This window comes from Magnolia sinica, chromosome 6, assembly GCF_029962835.1.
Source record: "Magnolia sinica isolate HGM2019 chromosome 6, MsV1, whole genome shotgun sequence".
Taxonomy (NCBI): domain Eukaryota; kingdom Viridiplantae; phylum Streptophyta; class Magnoliopsida; order Magnoliales; family Magnoliaceae; genus Magnolia; species Magnolia sinica.
The window spans coordinates 26,056,112-26,079,938 of record NC_080578.1 but is presented as its reverse complement, the minus strand read 5'-3'; the positions used below and the strand labels follow the sequence as shown (position 1 = coordinate 26,079,938).

Below are 23,827 nucleotides of genomic sequence, written 5' to 3'. Positions count from 1 at the left end.
TGCCGTGTCATATGAACCGTACGAATTTTGGGCCCATGACATATGTGCAAAGGTGCTCAGGTGCACAAGAGAGCAAGACTCTCTCCATCCCACTAAGGTGTATCAAGGTTTCTAGACTCATGTTCATCATGATCTACGACTAAAATCAGCCCTGTCCCACCCACATAGCTAGTGGATTACAACTCATATTAGTTTGTAGGGCACATACTCTAATAGGGACCAATCGTCATAGTTGTTACTGTTGAACTTTTGACCATTAAGTTGATCAGTGACTAAAGCTTTGGTGGTCATTATACATTGTATAAATATTATGACTTAATGATAATTATAATATATTAATGCTAATCATCAACATTTCTACATGTTAGGTAAATCTTCTTATTATAGAAGTAACTAATCCATCTTACCGAGATATGGAAATCTGCATACTTAAAGTGGACAGTGCAAAATAATCAAGCAATAAAAAAAGGTGAAGAAGATGCTTTGCTGAAAGTTATTTGTATAACATAGCTAACATTCCACCACGGGTACATGAATCATTTAACGGTTAAGACAAGCTCCTCTTATGGTTTTTTTTTTTTTTTTTTTGAAATTTTAAATGTGATACTTTTATTGAATGAGAAAGGAGAGAAGCAAAAATGAATATCGATCTAAAAACTACAAAGAAAATAGAAGATTAAAAAAAGGAAAGAAACGGGAAAAGAAAACTCCTGGAAACGAAGCTAGGCAAATAGAAGAGCAATAGGGGAAAAATTGGTAAAAACAAAAGCAAAACGCAAAGAGAAAAAGAAAAAAAAGGAGAAACCAAGGGACCCAATTTCTAAACAAAACAAGCACTCTAGAGAAGACCCCTACTGAGGAGATGGAGATATTCCTGAAGTAGCGGTTGTTCCACTCAGCCCAAATTGCCCAAATAACAACCAAGAGGATCATCCACTTTTTTCTACCCAGAGCTCCACTTGGATCCATGTACCATCTACTATAGAGGCTCTCCATGTCACTGGGTGTGACCCAGGAAGCTCCTACAAGTCTGAAAACACTCCACCAAATGTACGTCGAGAATGGACAATGAAGAAGGAGATGACCCACCGTCTCTTCAGCACTGCAGTAGAGTAAGCACATATTTGGGAGTTGCATGCCATACTTCCTCAGATTGTCGATGGTCAGAATCTTTTTTCTACCAACCAACCAACTAAAAGCAGCTACCTAGCGAGCGGCTCCATAGAACCACACATGGCTAGTATGACCGGGAGTGTGGAATGATGAGGCATCTAGGGAGGAGTAGAAAGACTGCACAGAGAATGGACTAATGGACGATAGTGCCCAACGAGTAGAGTCATTAGGCTTGACAGTTAAGGGAAGAGATTAATAATTTCCTGAAACTCAAAATCAGAAAGATAAGGGTTCCAAGTACCTTATCTACCATCCGGACAGAAATAGTCTCTAACAAGAGTGCTGGGATTCTTTGAAATAGCAAATAGAGCAGTAAGAACTTTTGCCATAGATCTATTCCCCAACTAAATCTCTAACCAGAATATAATTTTATCTTATTTTCCCAAAGAGAGTAATTCTTTCAAACACAAACGTTGACAATTTGGCTATTCCTTTCCACAGGAATGAAGCGCAATAGATGGGGAAGTTTTTGGTCCACCATCCAGTAATCGGTATGCCGTACTTAGCCGCAACTATCTGGTACCAGAAGCTATCCTCCTCACACCCAAATCTCCACACCCATTTTCTTAGGAGTGCTTCATTAAAAAGACAAATGTCTCTAATGTTGGCCCCACTATTCTCATAGGAAGAGCATGCATCTTTCCATTACAGAAGAGGGAATTTTCCACCATTAAATCCACCCTGCCATAGGAAATTTCTTCTGAGCTTATCGATCCTGAAAATCATAGACTTTAGGCATATGAAAAGCGATTAAAAAATAGACCAAAAAGTTGTAGAGAGAGGCTTTAATAAGATTGAATCTCCCTCCTAATAATAAAAGGATGAGCTTCCACGAGGAGAGTCTCCATTACATTCTTTCCATTATTTTGTCTCAGAGAGCAATTGGGGGCTTTCCAATACAGAGGGGTAGTCCCAAGTAAAGGGTAGGGAGAATTAAAGAGAATTTTTCTAACACTATTTTTAAGAATTGAATGATAAAGGAACAATGATTTAAACACGTGAAGCCAAAAAATATTTCATTTATAATTCTTTATCATAAGATTCATTGAAAAATTAATACTAATGATACTAATAGAACTGGTATCAACACTGATTATAACTATTGATGATAGATCCAATCACTAGAGAATCCACGATTAATATGATAGATGGGTTATTGATAAAGATGTACACATGTGTAATCAAAATACACGAACACGTGCAACACTATTAGTAAAGCATTGGATCATGAAGGGTTACACATTTTAGGTATCTCGAAGAAATGACAAGCCTACTAATCTCAATAAGATATGACATAATACCAATATCCATAATCATATATTAAAAATATTTATGATGCAAAAATGATTTTATATTGATCAATACATCAAATATCATCGTCATAGGACCAGTCTCTTGATAAAAAAAAGAATGGACCACACCATTTGATGGATCTCATTGACAACCCATAGTAATTTCTCAGGTCTTGGCCTAAAGCAGCCCACAAATGATCGACTAATGCTCTCAACAAGGTTGTTATAATCTTTAAAAAAGAGATTTAAGCTCATAATTAGGCATTACATTTATGCTCAAATATATGTCCACATTTACTGTCCAGATGCCCAAGGGTAACGTACGATTGTCCCTAAATTATAACATAAAAGAGGTAAATTAATGCTACTAAAACTATCTACTTTTCTAAGCATCAATGAGCTTAGGCCTAAATTTGGGCCTACATATTTATGGAGGCTGTGGACAACTTTTTATTTTGTTATCCGTGGGCTTGGTAAGGTGAGACTAATATCTTCAACAATTCTAAACCTAACTAGGCATAAATTCTCTCAAACAAGCCTACAAACATAAGCAACCCAAAACACATCTCCTTCTCTAGGGATAGGAGAAAACCTCACTACTTCATCTTTCTTATCTTGCAGCCATGGCTTTTGGACCTATGGCGGCAGCCAGTGGCTGCTGGATGTGTTGGTAACGTTGTCCATTGTAGTAGAGGCTGTGGTTGCCTAATGCAACTAGATAATGAAGAACCTAATCGCAATAAGATTCAATGAACCAGATTAAAGTTCGAACCACAAAGAGAAAGAATGCAAGACTGTAAGCAAGTTTAACATTCTTCCAGTATTACACTCCTCCCTTCAGCAGCTAGCATAATAAAACAAGAGAATTTGCTTAAGAAAATACCATTCAATCGTGTCTTATTCCATAAGCCTAAGCCTGATTTATAATAAGTGCTTACAATGTTCAATATGATTTATGGAAAAATACAATTCTCGACTATTAAGATCTTCAAAAAAAAAAAAAAAAAGGAAAAGAAAATAAAAGGAGAAAAATCTTATTTCCTGACATAGAATTCTTAAGAAAAAAAATACTTGAGAAAAATCTAACATTACTTATTTCCTAACAAAGAGATCTACATGAGAAGGAAATTGGAGATAGGTTAAAAAAGAAAAGTGGGCTTTTTCTTGTACACATGTAGAGCATGTACATGTGGGAAGTGGGACTATTGCATCCATTTTAGGCCATGAATATGGTCCCGATAATCAATTAGGATAATTTAAACGGTTGGATTCTTCAAATCTTGATTAATCAACTTGTGTGGCTTGATTGGGTCTCTTCTTTGAGTCCTAAAGGGCTCCGTTTTAGAAGTTTTTCTTTTCCGATCTTTTGTAACCGCCGGATGTGGCCCACTTTCCTGTGATCGTTTCCAATACGAGAGACACGTGTCTCTTGATTATTGTGAGAGCCAATAGCTGTGAGGTTAGTTTTGTATCCGACGGTCTCCTTTTAGACGACGGCTAACTTACTTAACAAGGGCCCACCAAGGAAGGATCATTCAATCAAGGCTCATGCTAATCTCCACCATTCACATGCCCTGCACGGGGATGATGAGAGTCTTTCAAAAGGTGGATCTCCCATGGATAGGCTGTGGTCTGAATATGAGAAAACGTCAAAACAATACGTCTAATTTGAAAAAAATAAATAAATTCAGACGTGTTTGGTGAAACATAAAAAAGAGATCTGAAAATGATTTTCGTTCTGGAGCCCTAAAGAATACAAAAATTAATTGAATGGCTCCGAACATGTGATTGGGTGTGTTCATACAAATAACACGTGATTGGGTAGGTTGTGTCGGGTTTCGGGTTAGGCTTGGACTAACCATCAACCTGGCCCGACCTTGCCAGAGTTGTGCACCTACTTTCACTGGAGCAAGGAGTGTTAATTGACCGGGTTGGACTGGTCTAACCTTCCTGCTGCTTACATCTCCTTTTCCTGCTAGATAAGCAACTAGGCCCAGGTTCCGGACCCAATATCATATACGGCAATTGGCTGGACTTGGGCCTGGCCAGGTTGGGACCAGCCCGACCTGACACTTGAGAACCAATGCCTGAGCCAACCCAGGCCCAAGCATCAGCTCAGGAGTTTTGGTTGGGTTGGCCTGAGCTGACCAGACCTGTTGGGACAGAAAATTTATAAAATCTCTACTTGCCCCCGGAGCTGAATACTAGCCAAGCTAGTTCGGTTAATTCGGTCGGTTCAGCTCGACTCAGCTCAACTTGAAGCTGGGTTTGAGCTGAGCTGAGCTGATTTTTTGAGTTTGAATGGATTTTGGGCTGAGCTTGAGTTGACCTGAGTTCAACTCGACTTGGTTCAAATCTTGGCCAAAACTTGACTCGATTCGAGTTATAACTTACTTATATATATATATATATATATCTATCTTAATTAATATTATAAAAAGGACCCATTCGTATAAAAACTAAAAAGAAAATGATTGACTGGAAAGCTTCAACTCGAACTCGAACTTGGATCGAAAGCTCAAGCTCGTATTTGGCTTGAGCTGACCTGAGCTACTGACCAAACCGATTTGAGCTGATTAGTCAAGCTCAATGACCAAGCCGAGCCGAACTCGAGCTGGGATAGGCTGTTAGCCGAACTCAAGCTCGACTCAATTCGATTGGTGTACAACTCTATTTACCACACGAATTTCCTATTCTATCCTTTCATCAAGTGGGTCACGTGTAGAAAAAATAGACATTCAAAAGAATAAAATTAATGATCTATGTTTAAGATAGATGGTTACCCAACCAAAGACCAGAATAACATATTTATAGGTTTTAACACGTACATATAAAGTTAGGTTGGGCTCTATCCGACGCAGCAAAATCGGGGAAAATGACTTGAGCCCAAGCCCATGCAGAATGGAGGCCAAATCCTGTCATATGGGCCAAATAGTAGGCCCAAACGATGGCAAACCCGAGTCAGGCCGGCTGTGTCGGTCATGCTACCTGCCCATTTCCACCTTTATCCAATGTTCCCCTTTTTTCTTTGGGAGGCAAGGAATTTATTCTGAAAGTCACAGAGGTCCGCGTCGCCAATGTTCCTTTTGGCATGAAGCTAACACCCAGGCCCAAAAAATGCACAGCCCTCCTCCATGGGCTTTTAGCCTCACCACGAATCCAGTCCAAGCCCACTTTCACCCAACCGGGCACTTATGGTGGCAATAGGTTAGGTAGCACGCCTGAGTGATGAGCCTGGGCCTTGAATGCATGGTCCGATCAATTTTTAAGTCAGACATAGGCTCATGTCATCGAAGCCTGACCTAACTTGACCTAACCCGGTTACAAATATGATATTCCAATGCTTGCTTAGGCAACTGTTTATCTTGAATGTAGGCTATTAGTTTTATTTTTCTAAAATGTTTATTGACCCGCTTGATAGATGGATAGACTAAGAAAATTCAAGAGAAAATATTGATTTTATCAATTTCTGGGTCAGGTTAGTTTGGACCTGCCTTTTTTAACGGGCCTTGGGCCTATAAAAGTGGTTCGGCGGGGCCTGGCCTAAGCCGCCGGCCATTGATGCCTTACTTCCCACCAAACCTCGTGCGCTTTACCCGTATGGGCTCCATATAAATCACACGAGCAAGGGCATACACCCTGTCTTGGTGTTAACGCCCCACGTCGCCCTCTCCCTGTTCGTGCTTGAAAACAAGGCACCTTTCTCTGGTGGATCTCACGCACATACACACAAACATGCATATATAGCCCACCGAACAAATGGGGTCTTTTGCCATTCCCACTCTCTGCTCATTTCCCTCCCGCCTGTCGTCCGTACGCCGATTCTCTCCCGCCATTCCCTTCTCCCGACCCTTGCTTCCCGCCAAAACCCTCCTTGCTCCCTTCAAACCCAAACCTTCTTTCTTAATTGCTTCAGATCTCAAGAGCTTTGACTGCAAATCAAAATCCTCAATGGCGGAAATGGCGCCATCAGCTGCAGACGGCAAAAAGAAGCTGCTGGTTTTCGAAAGCAAGGATGATCTTGCCGCCTCTTTAGCTAAATACACTGCTGAATTATCAGAGAAGTTTGTGAAAGATAGAGGGGCTTTTACCGTCGTCTTATCCGGTGGTTCTCTCATAGATTATCTCAGGTTTGATTTTTTTTTTTTTTCCCTTTCTTTCTTTTATTTTTTGAAGTTTGGATTAGGAAGTTGGTCTTTGACAATCCTCTTCTCCTTTTTCTGTTGGGAATTTCAGGAAATTGACTGAAGCTCCTTACATTGGTTCTGTCGAATGGGCGAAATGGCATGTCTTTTGGGTGGATGAGAGAGTTGTCCCAAAAGATCATGCGGACAGCAACTATAAACTCGCCTACGATGGTTTTCTTTCGAAGGTAATAGAGATTCTGTTTTGGTTTTGATAACTGTAGCTGTTGGAATTTTGATTTTTTGGTTTTTCTTGATTCTTATTTTTTCCCTGAAGTCTGAGAAATCACTGGTTTATGGGGAAATAAATAAATAATTTGTTTTGATTGTTTCCAAGTCACGACTGAGGTTGATTTTAGTGAAGAGGAATTATAGGATGCGACCCAAATCTCTGCAGAGTATATCAGGTTTTCAATTCTGACTGGTGGGGCCCACTGTGAGATGCAATGGACCAGTGGTCTATGTTGGAGAACTGGGGAAGCACACAGAGTTGAATCAAGCAAACTACTCCAATCGTGCAACTAAGTTCAAATACAAACAAACTGAATTTAACGTGGAAAATCCCTTGTGGGAAAAAACCACGGCACAAAGCGATAGTAATGCATTATGAAAGCAGAAAATTACAAGAGATAGAGATTACTTAATTCGAACAAGCCTCAAATCTCCCCAAGCTATGCCCTTGAAACCCCAGAACGAATTAGAAAGCCCTCCTCTCGCAAATCCCAATTACACCCATATATATTGCTTGCATGAAAATCACAATTGGAATAGGAAACAAATCCCGCACTTACGCAATTCTGCGTATACACTCGATGGCACCTTCGATGGCATTGACAAATCGTTGATGGCATCGAACACCTTCGATGGTATCAAGGAATGTACCAAAACGTTCCAGCGATAAAACATGGAATTTCTGGATTTTTCTGATGGCATCGGGCCTCTGTCGATGGCATCGACGTATGCTCGATGACATCGACAGACCTTGCTGTTTACAGATTTAAGACATCAACAACAGTTGAGATTTTTGAAACATAGGCCTACAAGACAGTTGTGCAGACCATTTTTCTGCTGCTTCCTGCTGTCCGTAATAATGTCCAGGATTGGAAGATTCTATCCACCGATTTTGGGATTTTTTCATCGGTTGAATGTGGAGTATTGTTGTATTTCTCTTGTCAATCGTCTGTTTCTTATTCGAGGAGATTTTTGGAGTGTGGTCCATCCACTGTGGGATGCAATAGGCCAGTGGTCTAGACATGGGCCCACTTGTTAGAACTTGGAACTAAAAACCTGTGTATACGATGCAAAGGCGTGGGTGGTGGATTCTATAATTTTCCACTTTAGTGAACGCCAATTCTAGTGAATTTCTTAAAACGTTTCGGATCTGTTTCAAATATTCAATTGGGGCATGGTTTATGTCTTCATGGTTGTTTCCGTACTCAGCAGGTGCAATCGTATGTACTAAACAAATGTTGGATGTACCCAAGAATGTGAATGGATTGTTTACGCATCCCCAGATATGCATTTCGTGGATGTGGTGCTTTTTTATTCATTCTCCACAATACAGATGGAGGGATGTGCTAAGTGCTGTCCTTGTAAAAAAAAAATGCTCCCCAAAATGGGAATGGAATGGCAACAAAGGTCTGCTTTCATTCCATTTCATATTGTGGGCGGTGTATGTGGCGCTCCCATCTGCATTTCGGGGACAATCTGGACTGGACTGGCTTTTTGACTCTGAAGAAGGCTTCTTTGTTGATTGATACAACTGTGAAGTATTCTCATGTTTTCTAATTTGCATAAGGGGAATGATCTGGTTTAGGACACCAGTATCTGATCCCAAATATCTGGGACAAGGATTTGATGATGAGGAGGATGAAATGATTCGGTTTGGGACACCAGTAGCCAAACTTCACTATTAGTAATCAGTGAACCTTATCATTGTTTGGTTGGCAATAGAAAGCATGCCCCACAAGATCCTACCACCTCTTGAGAAGTCAAAGCAAGTTGGTCTGCTTCTCATCACCTTTTGATCTTGATCAGGTGTTTATAAGGTTTGCCGACAGTGAAACACTTGCCGATATCTTGCTACTTCTTGTATGTCAACAAAAGAAAACAAAGTCAATCTGGTTCTCCTTGAATGGTAGTAGAAACATTTTCTAGAGCTACACTCCACACCATGATGTTACAGCACGTCTCTATTGTTACTCAAGCCGGGGTGCTTGTATTCTATAAATCATTTTTGCTATTATTAGTTCGTGTTTATCTATCTATTTTCCTTTTCCCTCTTAATGACAGGTCCCAATTCCTCCTGGCAATGTGTATGCCATCAATGATGCTCTCCCTGCTGAGGGCGCAGCTGATGACATGGAGACCTGTCTAAGGCAACTGGTCAAGTCAAAGGTGGTGGACATATCAGCAGCTACTGGGTTCCCTAAATTTGATCTTATGCTGTTGGGGATGGGCCCAGATGGCCACGTGGCATCCCTTTTCCCTGGGCATCCTCTTCTCAATGAGAATCAGCGGTGGGTCACCTTTATAAAGGACTCCCCGAAACCACCCCCGGAGCGAATCACATTTACTTTCCCTGTAATCAACTCATCTGAGTATATTGCACTTGTGGTGACTGGAGCTGGTAAAGCTGGTGCAGTGCGTGTAGCGCTGGGGAGTGATCAGAGTTCTGTTTCACTGCCTGTTCAAATGGTTGCACCAGAGGGGGTGCTGACTTGGTTCACTAACAAAGCAGCAACTTCGCAGTTGGAGGATCAGGCATGCCTGTAGTTATGGAAGTTTTGGCATGGTTCTGGTAATAACTTATCTTGGAAACTTTCTGTAATGGATAGCTTCATCAGAGGTTTTGAATAAGTTAGGTGAATTTTCGTGATATTTAGAGGAGCTAAAGCTGGATCTGGCTCATAATCCGTGGAAGCAGCAAAGAATATTTGATGAATGAACTAATATTTCATAAGCATATATGTCAGCTGGTTTTGGGTTTATATCATGTTATTTCTTTATTATACTTATATTTTGGAATTCATGCTGTTTTGTTGTTAAAGTCTAATGGTTTATGGGAAATGATTTGAATGTTATGCTAGAATATCACTCTTCAGAAATTATAATTGAATCGTACAATAAATGTTGAACCTATAGTTCATGATATGAATCTTAGGAATCTTCAAAAAAAATAAGAAAGATATGAATCTTAGGGTCAAACTTTGATCTTACCATTCACTGTGGCAATATATCATGTAGGCATATTGATAAAAAAATAGGCAAAGACCAAACCCCTTAAGATAGGCTTTGGAGATCAAAACACCTTTTAAAAAAAAAAAAAAAAAATATTTTGGGAGACCATAACACCCATGGTTTCATTTTTTTACCAGCCAAAACCCCACCCCTGGCACACACATGCTGAATAGTAGGTTAATGTATGTTCCAAATATGCCCTTCTTGAATAGAAGTGTAAAAGACCCCTTTTATCCTTGTGAGAGATTTGCTAACCCCATATTCACCTTCTACACAAGCCTTTACATGTAGGATGTGCACCAACTAATATCCGTGGGATATCGTAGCGATGCATGGGTGGATCCTACTAAGAAGATGGTGTGATGCAAATAGACATTTGAAAGAAACCATGCCAATGGTCAACATTCAATGTGCATAAGACCCCATTTGAAGAAGTTGTCTAGACCAAGGTATTCAATAATGGTAATGGTGGCGTAATGACTACCATCATTACTAATTACAGTTCATTTTTTTCCCGTAATGGCCGTTACAGCCTTGTAACGTGTAATGGTTCCTGGGGTCTCCACTCATGGCTCAGTGGTAACACACCGAGTGTTTCCACTCTGAGGTCATGGGTTTGAGAACTCGTGTGTGTGTGGGGGTTGTAAGAGTTCCATGTGTTCTCACCTTAAAAAAACGTGTAATGGTTCCCACCATCACGCTTATGTAATGGCCATTACATCTATTACATAACCATTTTTGAATAGCTTGGTCTGGCCTAATGTTACCTCCCAATCAACTTCATGGTAGGACCCAACCTATGCATGAGGGTTTGGATCCACGTGTAAAGGTGCATGTGGACATAGTGAATGTAGTTTTCCCCATCCAGAAATGGGATGGCTCCTCTCTTAGTGAGATACGGTTTTCTTTGGGCAGGGGGATGCAATTAGATCTCGAGTCTCATGTGTACCCCACTTGATCACAAGTGTGTCCCACATGGTCACACCTGAGCCCAACATGGGATCCATATGAAGGAGTTTGTGCTATTTATTTATTTTGGTTTTATGTCTTAAAATAATATAGAAGCTCTAAACTAACCTCACTTAAGGGCTGATTGGACTAATATTTTAAGGGTGTTGTAGTATTTACCTTCATTAGGTTTTTTACTTGCTTTAGGTTATAAATATGTCCTTTATGGGATGTGTGATTTTTGGAGAGCTTTAAATATTAAGAAAAGAAGAGAAGTTTGTCCTTTATGGGATGTGTGATTTTTGGAGAGATTGAATATTAAGAAAAGAAGAGAAGTTTGTCCTTTGATTATCATAAGCTCAATGGTGGCATGTGTTGCTTATTCAATCGTTTCATGTGTTGTTTATTCAATCTAGCACGTAGATCTTAGTTTTGCAATTAGTTTCAATTTATTTTGATTCTAGTTGTGGCCAATGACGATAATATTAATCATGTCGATTGGGTTATGAACATCAAGGTGTTCATTATTTATAAACTTATCATTTTGAGCCTATGGTCAAGTTCCCACTGGTGTATCAACTTGGTTACTTAACATATATAAGTCCACTTTTTAAAATGATGGATTTGGATGGACATAAATTTTTAATGACTATCTTGTTTCTCTTATATATATATATTGTCTCTATTCTTTATTACTTTTTGGGTAACTTTTCAATTATTTTGAGACATCTTAAGATGTACTATCCAATTTACATTTAGTTTGATCCCTTCTGCAATTTATGATCCTGTTTTGATATTAAGAACATTGGTGTTGTCCATTTCTTTTCTATTGATGAAAAGATGTGTATAGAGTGTGCTTCTACTTTGAGATGGCATATCCTGAGTTTGTTTCTCCATTAAAAATTGAGTTCGTTATGTTACTATTGATGCATCGAGACTTTTTATGACAAGTTAGTGGACATTTATGTTATTTTGCATTTTAGATGTGCTTCTATTACATTTGGTCTACATGTCTGTGTATATATCCAAAGGAAGTTTATTTTTCTTCAGCATGAAAACTAGGCAACTAGAGCATTTATGAGTTACGTAATGGGTTTCAGCATGTTATTCACAATATATTTTCCTGGGGCAATCTTCTTTAAAAAATTGTTCTTAAGTAGGGATTGTTCTATTTAATTATGTATCTAGTTGTGAAAAGGTTATGAAAACTCAAAAAGGACTTTCTTTGGAGAGGGTTTCAAAGATCAAGGAGGAGGGGTGGCTTAGGGATTGGTAATATTGAAGCAAGAAATTGGGTTTATAAAGCAAATGGTGGTGAAGTTTTGGGGTGAACCAGATTCATTACAGACGCGGGGTAATTAATTACAAATACGGGGTTAGAAATAGGGTTGGAAGGGGGTGGAATAGGGTTTGGGAACTAGGTAGAATCAATAGGGATCTGGGGTTTAGGAAGCTTTTAGTTGGATGGGGGATGATAATTGAAGGGTGGGTGAGATTTTCAAAAACTAGGTGAGATTCAGTGACATCTTGGATAATGAAATCCATTTCGGGGAGGTGTCGGTGGGTTTAGGAAGCCTTGCCTTGGTAGTTGTAGCTTGTTGGTCCTTGTACAATGATGGTTTCTAAATAATGCTTCTTTGAAGACCTTAACATGTATTGGGTGAGCATATGGTTTCGGATATCAAGTTCCAATGTAATCTCAAAGAAAGGGCAATGGAGCACCTAGAGTTCTATAGAGCTTACTTGCCCATACCTTGTACCTAGGTGATCGGTTGGACCTTTGATTGAGCTATATATATCATTATTTAAGCGTTATCCTGATTAATTGGGGTCGGCTACATAAATCACGTTTTGCCATTTCACTCTATCAAGGCATATGTATATGCACACCTTCTCCTTAATTTGCAAGAGGTCATATTCATGTTGTAGTTCGTGTTAGTGAAGCTATACGAGAATAGAATCACACCCTATATGATTTGAACCAATGATGTCGTGTTTTGGAGAACCACACTAGTGAACTGGACTTGGAGCAATTTCTTATGACAGGATCTATGGTTGTCAAGAAAAAAGATTCTTTTTGTACCCGTGATACATCTTGCATTTATGGTATCACAAAATGAAAGATTATGTCCAATTTTCATCGATCGCAATTGGAATTTTGCCTACTTCTCAAGTTAAAAATCAAGGGAACCAAAATGCCTATTCTTGAGGCATTGTACCCACTTTTCAAGTTAAAAATTGAGGCAAGGGAATCAAGGTTACTATCCTTCGGGCAAAATCCTAAAGTTAAAATTTTAAAATCGGGTAAGCAACTAAAATGCCTACTCTTGAGTTATTTTACCCACTTTTCAAGTCAAAAATTTAAGTTCACCTAAATGCCTACTGTTGAGGCATTTTTCCTACTTTTCAAGTTACAAATCTAAGTTCACCAGAATGCCTAACGTTGAGGCATTTTGCCCACTTCTCAAGTTAAAAAATCCAGCTAAGGGTACCTAAATGCTAATCCTTGGACGTTTTCCCCACGTCTTAAAATTCCAAGGAGGAGCACCAAAATGCCTATCCTCAAGGCATTTCTCCACTTTGCAAGTTAAAAATCACAGTAAAGGAACTTAAATCCCTATTTCTGTGGCATTTTGCTCACGACTCAAGTTTATAAATTCAGGTGCATGTACTTAAATGTCCATCCTTGCAGCATGTTTCCCACTTTTCAAATTAAAATTCATGTGAGGGCACAAAAATGCTCATCTTTGAGGCATTTTGCCTACTTTTCAAGTTAATAATCCCGGCGAGGGCAACTAAAATGCCTTTCGTTATGTTATTTTGTCCACTTTTCAAGTGGAAAATCTAAGTGAAGGCACCAAAATGTCTATGCTTTAGGTATTTTGCCCACAACTTAAAAATTCAGTTAAGGGCACAAAAAATGCCTATCCTTGAGGCATTTTGCGAACTTTTGAAGTTAAAAATCAAGGTGAGACTTCTAAATGCCTTTCCTTGAGTCATTTTGCCAATTCAAGTTACAAATCTAGGTGAGGGCACCTAAATGCTCATCCTTGAGGCATTTTACCCACTTTATGAGTTACAAATCTAGGTGAAGGCACCTAAATGCCTGTTCATGAAGCATTTTGCCCACTTTTCAAGGTAAAAAAATCATATTAAGAAAACCTACATCCTATACTTAAGGCATTTTTGCCCACTTCTCAAGTTACAAAATCAAGGTGATGGCACCAAATGCTCGTCCATCAGACATTTTTTCCAACTTTTCATGATAAAAGTCCAAGGCACCTAAATGCCTATGCTTGAGGCATTTTGCCCATTTTTCAAGCTAGAAATCTGGGTGAAGGCACTGACATGCTATGCTTGAGACATTTTGTCTACTTTTCTAGCTAAAAACCAGGTAAGGACAGCTAGATTCTATCCTTGATGTATTTTGTGCGCTTTTAAGCTAAAAACAGGGTAAAGGCACCTAAATGACATCCTTTCAAGGCATTTTGCTCAATTTTCAAGTTAAAAAGTCCTTAGAAGTGCACCTAAATGCCTATTAATGAGGCATTTTACCGACTTTTTAAGCTAAGAATCAAGGTAAGTGCATCTAAATGCTATGCTTAAGGTATTTTGTCCACTTTTTAAGTTAAAAATATGGGTGAGGATAACTAAATGCCTATCTTTTTGGCACCTTGTCAACTTTTGTTACTAAAAAAGCAGGTATGGATGGCGCAATGCTATGCATTTTGCCCACTTTTTAAGTGAAAAATGTGGGTAATGGCACCTAAATGCCCCTCCATGAGGCATCTTGCCCACTTTTCAAGCTAACAATTCAGGTAAGGGCACATAAATGCCTATCCTCGAGGCATTTATCCAAGGTTATGACATTAAAATGCCTTTGCTTAAGTCTTTTTGCTCACTTTTCAAGTTAAAAAATCCATGTAAAGCCACCTTAATGCATATCCATAAGGCATCTTGCTCACTTTTGAGTTAAAAATCTAGGTAAAGGCAACTAAATGCCTATCCATGGGGCAATTTGCAAACATAAAACTCTATCTGTAAGGCATTTTGCCCACTTCTCAAGTTAATAAATTGTAGTAAGGGCTCTAAAATGCCTATCCTTGAGGCATTTTGCACACTTTTTCATTCTAAAAATACAAGGCACCTATATGCCTATCCTTGAGGGAGTTTGAAAATTTTCTAACTAAAAAACTAGGTAAGGGCACCTAAAATGCTTATTGATCGTGCATTTTGCCAAATTTTCAAGAAAAAGAAATCCAGTAAGGGCACTTAAATGCCTATTTTTAATGCATTTTCCTCTCTTCAAGCTAAAATTGAGTTATGGTAGTTAAATGCCCATCCTCAAGGCATTTTTCTCACATCTCAAGTTAAATATCCATGCAAAGGGCACCTAAATGCATATCTAGACTCTAGAGGCATGTTGTTAACTTCTCAAGCAAAAGTGATGGTAATGGCACCTAATTGCTTATCCTTGTGGCATTTTCCTCTTTTCCAATTAAAAATCCAGGTAAAGACACCCAAATGTCTAGAGGCATTTTTTCCCCCACTTTTGAAGCAAAATGATGCGTTGCTGTTAGAGCTCTAGAAGATTGATTCGGAGGCAGAAGTCAATCCTCTATCGCTAGAGTCTATGAACAGGCGAATTGCCATAATTCAGATCCTTTTGGTCAGAGCCCAAGAAGAAGAAGCCTTGGAGGATCAAATCCAGAGTGAGATGGATAGCCGAGGGTGACAAAAACACTAAGTTCTTCCATAATATGGCCAATATGCGCGCTCGATCAAAAGCCATTCTAAGCATCTTTGATAGCGGGACCAGAATTGAAGACAAAAAGGAGATCGAAGCCCTCACCATCGCTCACTTCAAACGTCTTCTATCGGCTGAGAACTGGGTGAGACCGCGTCTGGATAACTTGCCCTTCACATCACTGAAGCCCGAAGAAGCTGAGCATCTGGAAGCCGAATTTTCTGAGGAGGTCAAAGATGCAGTTGATGCTCTGGGAGGGGATAGAGCCGAGCCGAGTCGAGCTGGGCTAAGCTTGGCTTGGCTTGTCCATGGTGTACTCGAGTTCGAGCTCGAGCTCGAGCTCAGCCTCGAGCTCAACATTGAAGCTTGGCTTGTTTGCCGAAGCTATCGAGTCGAGTTCGAGTCGAGCTAGTGGTTCGAGTCGAGTCGAGTTTACCTCGAGTCGAGCTCGAGCTTGTTCATATCATTCATCATAGGTTAAGTTATTAAAATTTTGGCTAAAAAATATATATTAAATGCCATATTACTAAGACATAAATGATAAACCTCTAGATACTATCAATATCATACCACAAAAACATAATTTGTCCTCAACAATCAACATCAACATCAATTCAAAATAGTTAAAATATATTAAAAATTATAAATCCGTTCATGAAAATTTTTAAAGCTTTCATTCCTTCAAGTATTCTGGCCCACGCTTTCAATTTCATTGTCCTCTTCATACTCTTCAGCATCGAAAGTGCTACCGCCCCAAACTGGATGCAACCAATCTTGCGTACATATCAGTGCTTCAATTGTATTCGAGGCGAGTGAGCTTCGATACTTGCTAACTACCCTGCTCCCAGTGGCTGATTCTGATGCCACGGTCGAAATTGGAATTGATAAAATGTCTCGTGCCATCAAAGAAAGTCTAGGGTATTCACGAGCTCGAGACTTCCACCATTGCAAAACATCGAAATCATTATCTTTTATCCTTATGACCGGTTCTTTTAAATACTTGTCCACTTCGGATTCAGTTTTCTGCGTCTCCGTTTCTTCTTCGTCTAAAAAAGACATAAAGTCATGAAGTCGCTCGCTCGCAGTAGAAGAACTATTCGCAATTTGAGAAGCACCTATTGCACTTGATGGATCGGCCGAATTATCAACATATGATGCGAACAGCTCTTCAATTGCAGCATTAATAATGGCGGTCTCCGCTGAAACTCTTTCAGAACTGAAATAAAGCGATCTGAAAACAAATCTAACCATTGCTATCTTGTATCGTGGATCCAGGACAACTGCAATAGTCATTAACAAGTGGCATTCAGCCCAATACTTATCAAATTTCATCTGCATTCCTAGAGCCATCACTTTTAAAAATTCCGGACCATCAGCAGCACATTTTTTAAGTGCGTTCATAATGAAAATAATTTCAGGAAGAAATAGATTTGCCGTGGGATACTTATTTCCTAAAAAAATCTTCGTGCAGTCGTAAAAAACTTTGAGAAACCGATGAACATCTTCAGCTTTCTTCCAATCTTCATCACTTGGCACATATGCGTACATTTTATCACGCGCCGCAAGTTCAGGGAATGCAACTTTAAATTGTATAGCCGTATCCAACATTTCATAAGTGGAATTCCAGCGAGTGCAGACATCTAACTTCAACTGTTGTTTAGATTTCAAATCCAAACGTTGGATTATGTCATTCCACGTACTCATTCTTGAAGGTGACCCCCTTATATATTTAACGCTATCTCGTATATTTGCAATCGTTGAATCAATTGCTTTAAGCCCTTCTTGCACAATCAAGTTGAGTATGTGAGCACAACATCTAACTTGAAATATTTTACCTTCGAATAATAAATTTCCAGCAGCCTTGAACTGAATACGTAAGAAAGAAATCAACGTATCGTTAGACGAGGCATTATCTAAAGTAATTGAAGAAATTTTCTTTTCAATGCCCCACTCAACAAGACAGTTGTAAATGCAATCAGACAGTACCACACCGGTATGAGGAGGAGGAACATGGCGGAAGTTTAAAATCCTCTTTTGTAATTTCCAATCCACATCCACGAAGTGTGCGGTTAATGACATATATCCTTTTCTCTGATTTGAGGCCGTCCACATATCAGATGTCAAGCTTATTCTGGATACAGATTCAAGGAGAGCTTTCAAGTTAGCTTTCTCAACAGCATACATCTTCATGCACTCTCTTTTCACGGTAGATCGAGAGGCCTTCTCACATATGAGATTTTAAAATTTACAAAATTCTATGAAAACCTTGCTTTCTACCATGCTAAATGGCTTCTCATTGACTATCACTAACCTCGCAAACCACTCATTTAATTTATTCGGGTCATACTTATACGTTGACAGTGCAGCTTTAGAGTTATCATCTTCAGAAATATTAAATGAAAGCAGTTGCTGCAATCCACCCTTCGATATTCTTAGTCTCTTCACACATTTATCTAGATGCCTCTGATAGTGAGTTGTAGAAGAACTAGAATGTTTGTTGTAAAGAGTCTTACAAAACTTGCATCTAATCTTCACAGAACCATCTGGTTGCATAATCTCATCAAAAAATTCTCATACTGCCGATCTTTTTTTTCCTTTTACAGAACCTGAAGCTGTTTTAACTTTGTTCTCTAATTTTTCTCCATCCACAAAAAAAAAGAGAATTGATCGACGCACCAGGGCCAGGAGTACTTGAGTTTTCTTCAGTAGTCATCTAAAAATCAAAAGTTAACAAGTATAAATATATAATACAAACAATATCGGCAGCACCTCCCTATATTCTCCGAATATTTGTAAAATTCGATACTAATTAGTTGCCACAGTCACATGTAATTCATCAAGTGGACTTTAAAAGATATTTGTGATCATCATAATTTTATATTGTATTGTATGGAAAAAAATAATTTGTATAATATTTTTTCTATTAATTTAATATTTTAGTAATGTAAAAATATTATTATTATGATTTTACCACTTATATTCAAATATAAAAATGGTTAGTCAAGTTACGTTAAAATAAATAAATAAATCAAAGAGAGATTGTAATTTGTAATTATTATATTTTTATGATATCTTACAGCCAGTAATTCTAATTAAGTCAATTACTACCAACATAGCTACCTTCCTGTGTACTTTTTGTACAATTGTTTAAATATTGATGACTTATTAACCATGTAAGTGGCATGCATGTCTGTTAATCCCGACCATCCAAAATAGCTCACTTAGGATACGGCCTTACCTATAAGGTTTGGACCATAGATGATCATCTTTTTAACCGTCCATTTGGTGGCCATACTTAGATAATCAGGACCATTTGATCAATGTGACTATTGGGGGCCGTGATTTGGGCACTGTATATCAATATAAGTGTGCGTCATGGATGAAAGAGAAATCATCACCTGTACAATTGGTTTTTCCTCGTAGGATCCACCCTCATTGAGTTACCATCCAAAAATCAGATTAGTTGAACAATCCTGGCCTTTGATTCTTAAACACTTGTTAGATTATCTAATAATCTCATATTTGGATCCATGATACATAAAATCCAGTACCCAATATTTGAATGGTTTCATTTGAATTATTTGTATACCAATGTAAACTCGGAGAGAGAGAGAGAGAGAGAGATGGGAAATTACTTGATACTCTACTTGCCTACCTATGACGCTTGATATGCAGTCACTTAAAAATGGTATATTTTTAGAATATATTAACTCAAATTAAACAAATTAAATTACAGAATCCACCATATCTTAAAAAATCATAACCTCTGAGTGGTAAACACTTGTTTGTTGAAATCAAACCATATGATAGGATTAATTTCTAACTGTCTAATATTTTTTCATAAATTTGATATTAGATGATCAAGTGGGCATAATTTTTTCCTAAATATAAACTGATACCCATAATTCAGACAATTTAATTTGAACTAATTTTATGCCATGTATGCATGTCTCAAGTGCATGCGTATCGTCTATGATACTTCGCCAGAGTATCAAAGGTGTTTCTCGGTGAGAGATCCAGGCATATTAATATAATGGTAGGTTGTGGAGCCCAAGCACTTTGGGCCCCACCATGATGTATGTGTTTCATCCATACGGTCCACCCATTCTTTCAGATCATTTTATGATATCAGCCCAAAAATGAGTTCGATCCAAATCTCAAGTGGACCGCACAGTGTTGATTGAACGCCCACCATTAAAAACCCTATGGGAGCCACAAAAGTTTTGGATCAAGCTGATAAATATTTTTTCCCTTCTTCCAAGTCTTTATTACCTAATCAACGGATTAAATGTCAAATAACCATTACAGTTGGCTCTAGGAGATTTTTAATGGTGTAGTTCAATCACTACTGTTTTCCCACGGTGTGGTCCACCTGAGATTTATATCTACCTTAATTTTGTGGTCAAGCCCTAAATTTATATTTCAAAATGGATGGACGGCATAGATAAAACACATACATCATGGTGGGCCCCAAGTAGCACCAACCACTGGGCACACAAAATCCTTTCCTCCAGCGTAGATTCCAAGGAGGAGCTTCACAGCCATGCCTGAGATGACGTTTCAACAAATCTCTTTTTGACTTATTTTGAAACGGATGGGCTACTCGTGGTCGGTGCTCTGTGGGCCCCCATCATGAGGTATGTGTTTCATCCATTCCGTCCATCTATTTTTCTAGATCAATTTATGGTAATACACAAAAAATGAGATACATCCCAGTCTCAAGTGGACCACATTACAGAAACTTGATGTTGAATGAACTTCGACCATTAAAAACCTTTTCGTGGCCATAAAAGTAGTGGATTAAGTTGATCTTTGTTTTTCCCTTCATCTGGGTCTTTATGACCTAATCAACAGATGGGATGTCAAATAAACAGTACAGTGGGCCTTAGGAGGATTTAAATGATGGATATCCAATCAATGTTGTTTTCCTGTGGTGTGGTCCACTTGAAATTTATATCCCCTAATTTCTAGGATGAAAACCTAAAATGATATGTAAAAATGGACAAACAGAATGGATGAAACATATACATCATGGTGGGGCCCATAGAGCACCCACCACCACCTCTGGGGCTCGTGTCAGGGGGAGTAGCCAATCCATATCCCGTTCTCTGAAAAAAAAAAACCTGCGTCCCTATCTTGCATCCCTATTCTCCGGGAAGTAGCCAATCCATTCCATCCTTTTCACCTCCAACCTCCTACATCCTACCATTGTTCTTATACCCACGCTACGCTAGGCAGATACATGAGAGATCTAATCCATCCACTCATCAGGCGGGCCATCACAGAACCCGATTTGAGATCCAAGCCACTCATCAGGTGGACCCCATTCTCCAACAGAATCAAGAAAGAAGAAAAAAAGAAGAAGAAAAAGAACTTACCTTAATGATGTTGGTCGGGTGGGCGTGCGGCGAGCAGGGGCAGCGGGCTGGGTGGGGACCGTGGGGTAGAGATGAGAAAGAGAAGAAAATTAGAATAGGGAGAAACGGAAAGGGAGGCAGTTGCGGGTGGGGTGGGGACGTGAGGTAGGGTTTTTAATTTTTACGATTTTATATATATATATATATATATATATATATATATATATATATATATATATATATATATATATATATATATATATATATAAACCTATTTCTAACGAGCCGAGTCGAGCACGAGTTCGAGTTTCGAGTCGAGTTCGAGTTCGAGTCGAGTCGAGTTAAAACGGGTCATGGTCGAACTCGGCTCGTACTCACCTCGAGCTGCAGTATTTCAGCTTGACTCGGCTCAACTCAACCATTGAAGCCCGAAGAAGCTGAGCATCTGGAAGCCGAATTTTCTGAGGAGGTCAAAGATGCAGTTGATGCTCTGGGAGGGGATAAATTGCCAAGGCCTGACGGTTTTCCGATTAGTTTCTTCCAGACTTTCTGGGACATGCTCCGTCAGGACATGCTTCTCTTTGTTCAAGAATTTCATGATCGTGCCAAGCTATCTACTGGTCTGGGAGCTTCATTTATCTCCCTTATCCCCATGGTGTCTGGGGCCAATTCCTTTTCTGTCTTCTGGCCTATGAGCTTTATTGGAAGCCCTTACATGTTCCTTGCCAATATTCTCTCCACCAGGCTCTCTAGATTCATTGGCCTGTTGATCTCCTGCAATCAGAATGCTTTTATAAAGGGTAGACAGATTACAGACGCTGCTCTCATCGCTAACGAAGTTCTCCATTCTTGCCACAGGTCTCAGTTGAAAGGCATTTTTTGTAAGCTGGATATCGCTAAGGCTTACGATCATGTTGACTGGCACTTCTTGCTCTATGTGCTTTACTGGAGGGGTTTTGGGATCAAGTGGAGAAGATGGATGGCTGCCCGCATCGGCTCAGCTCACTTTTCAATATTGCTCAATGGATCCCCTAAAGGATTCTTTAAAAGCTCGCGTGGCATGCGTCAGGGGGATTCCCTTTTCCCCCCTTCTTTTCCTGTTTGTCGCTGACGCGCTGTCTTCCATGCTGACCAGAGAGCAGGAGGAAGGTCTCCTGCGCGGAATCCCTATGCTCGGCCTCTCCAACCCCTTAACCCACATTCAGTTCGCGGATGACACCCTCATCTTCTCGGAAGCATCAGCTGATTATATTGATAATCTTCATATTTCCCTACGATGTTTTGAAGTGGTCTCTGGCCTGCGGATAAACATGTCTAAATCCAGGTTGCTGGGGACCAATGTTCCCTTTCCCATGCTTTAGGCCTTTGCAGACTCTTTGGGTTGCAAGGTAGCTTCCTTCCCAACTCTATTTGTTGGTCTTCCTCTTTCTGTGGGCCAACCGCCGAAATTCATGTGGGACAGGATCATCAACAAGTTTCATAGGTTTTTAGCCTCCTGGAAATGCCATTACTTGTCAATGGGGGGTCGTTTGACTCTCATTAAAGCGGCTTTGTCTAGCCTCCCCCTCTACTTCATGTCTTTGTTCAGGTGCCCTGGCCAGGTGCTCACAACTATAGATAAAAGCAGAAGGGATTTTCTGTGGTTTGGCAAAGAAAACCAGTGGAAGTTTCACCTTCTTGATTGGGGCGAAGTCTACAAGGTCTTTAGGGGGGGTGGGGCTAACGTAACGAACCTGAAAACGATGAACTCCGTGTTGTTAGGGAAATGGGTCTGGAGATTTGCTTCTGAGAAGGAGGCTCAATGGGTGAGGATAGTTAAAGGAAAGTATGGTTCATCTTCAGGGGATCGGTGGCCTAAAGGCTCGTCGTCCTACAAGGCTTCCCATATCTAGAAAGGAATCCTTAAAGTGAAAAATCTAGTTATCCAGCACAACAGTTTCGAGCTGGGCAATGACTCTTCAATTCGGTTTTGGGAAGACCCCTGGCTTGGGGAGATGTCGCTCAAACTCCAATTTCCGCAGCTATATCGTCTGTCCTCGGTGAGAGACACCCGCATCATCAACTGCTACTCCCGCATGGCTGGCCACATAGTTTGGGACATCAGAAGCTCCAGAAACCTCAATGATACCGAAGCTATGGAGTTTGAGACTCTTCTGGAGTGCCTCCTCAGGGCTGCGCCTAACAGAAATCAACCGGATAGCCTGCTCTGGCAGTTAGAGAAATCGGGGCGATTTTCCATCAAGTCCTTTTATGCCGCTTCCTGCCCTGCATTTCTCCATGTGCATGATGCCTCCCCATTCATTTGGAAGTACCCGGTCCCCCCTAAGTTTATTTGTTTTGCTTGGTTGGCCGGTCGCAACATAATTCTCACGATGGACAATCTTATCAAGAGAGGCATGCACATTGTGAATGTTTGCATATGCTGCATGTGTGCAGCTGAATCAGTCAACCACCTGCTCGTCATTGTTCGTTCATGTGTAAAATCTGGGCTGAGTTCTCTCAGATTTTTTCAGCAAATTGGTGTGTTCTTGAATCGGCAGCTAGCCTCCTCTCTTCTTGGAATGGGTTCAAATTGGGGAAGATCAAGTCAATCATTTGGCGCATGGCCATTATTGTTATTTGGTGGACCGTCTGGGAAGAAAGAAATAACCGTTGTTTTGAGGACGTTTCCTCGTCTGCCTCGGGGATGGGATTTAGGGCCAAAAAATTGGTGATTGAATGCAGTTCCTCTCTTTAAAATCAAGGTATTGCCACCTACATAGCTATCCTTGAGGCATTTTATCCACTTTTCAAGCTTAAAATCAAAGTGTCAGCACCTAAATGCCCATCCTCGAGGCATTTTGCCCACTTTTCAAACTAAAAATCCAAGCAAAAAGCTCCTAAATG

The 23,827-nt window shown here is 39.7% G+C and overlaps 1 protein-coding gene across 1 annotated transcript; it reads left to right on the top strand.

The window, feature by feature from the left end:
• Nucleotides 1-6,122: 6,122 nt before the first annotated feature.
• Nucleotides 6,123-9,740, top strand: LOC131248584 (probable 6-phosphogluconolactonase 4, chloroplastic). The gene is made up of 3 exons (XM_058248930.1): nt 6,123-6,595; nt 6,702-6,837; nt 8,942-9,740. Exons 1-3 carry the CDS (start codon nt 6,225-6,227, stop codon nt 9,422-9,424), a joined length of 990 nt encoding a protein of 329 aa, XP_058104913.1. The 5' UTR covers nt 6,123-6,224; the 3' UTR covers nt 9,425-9,740.
• The last annotated feature ends 14,087 nt before the right edge of the window (nt 9,741-23,827 follow it).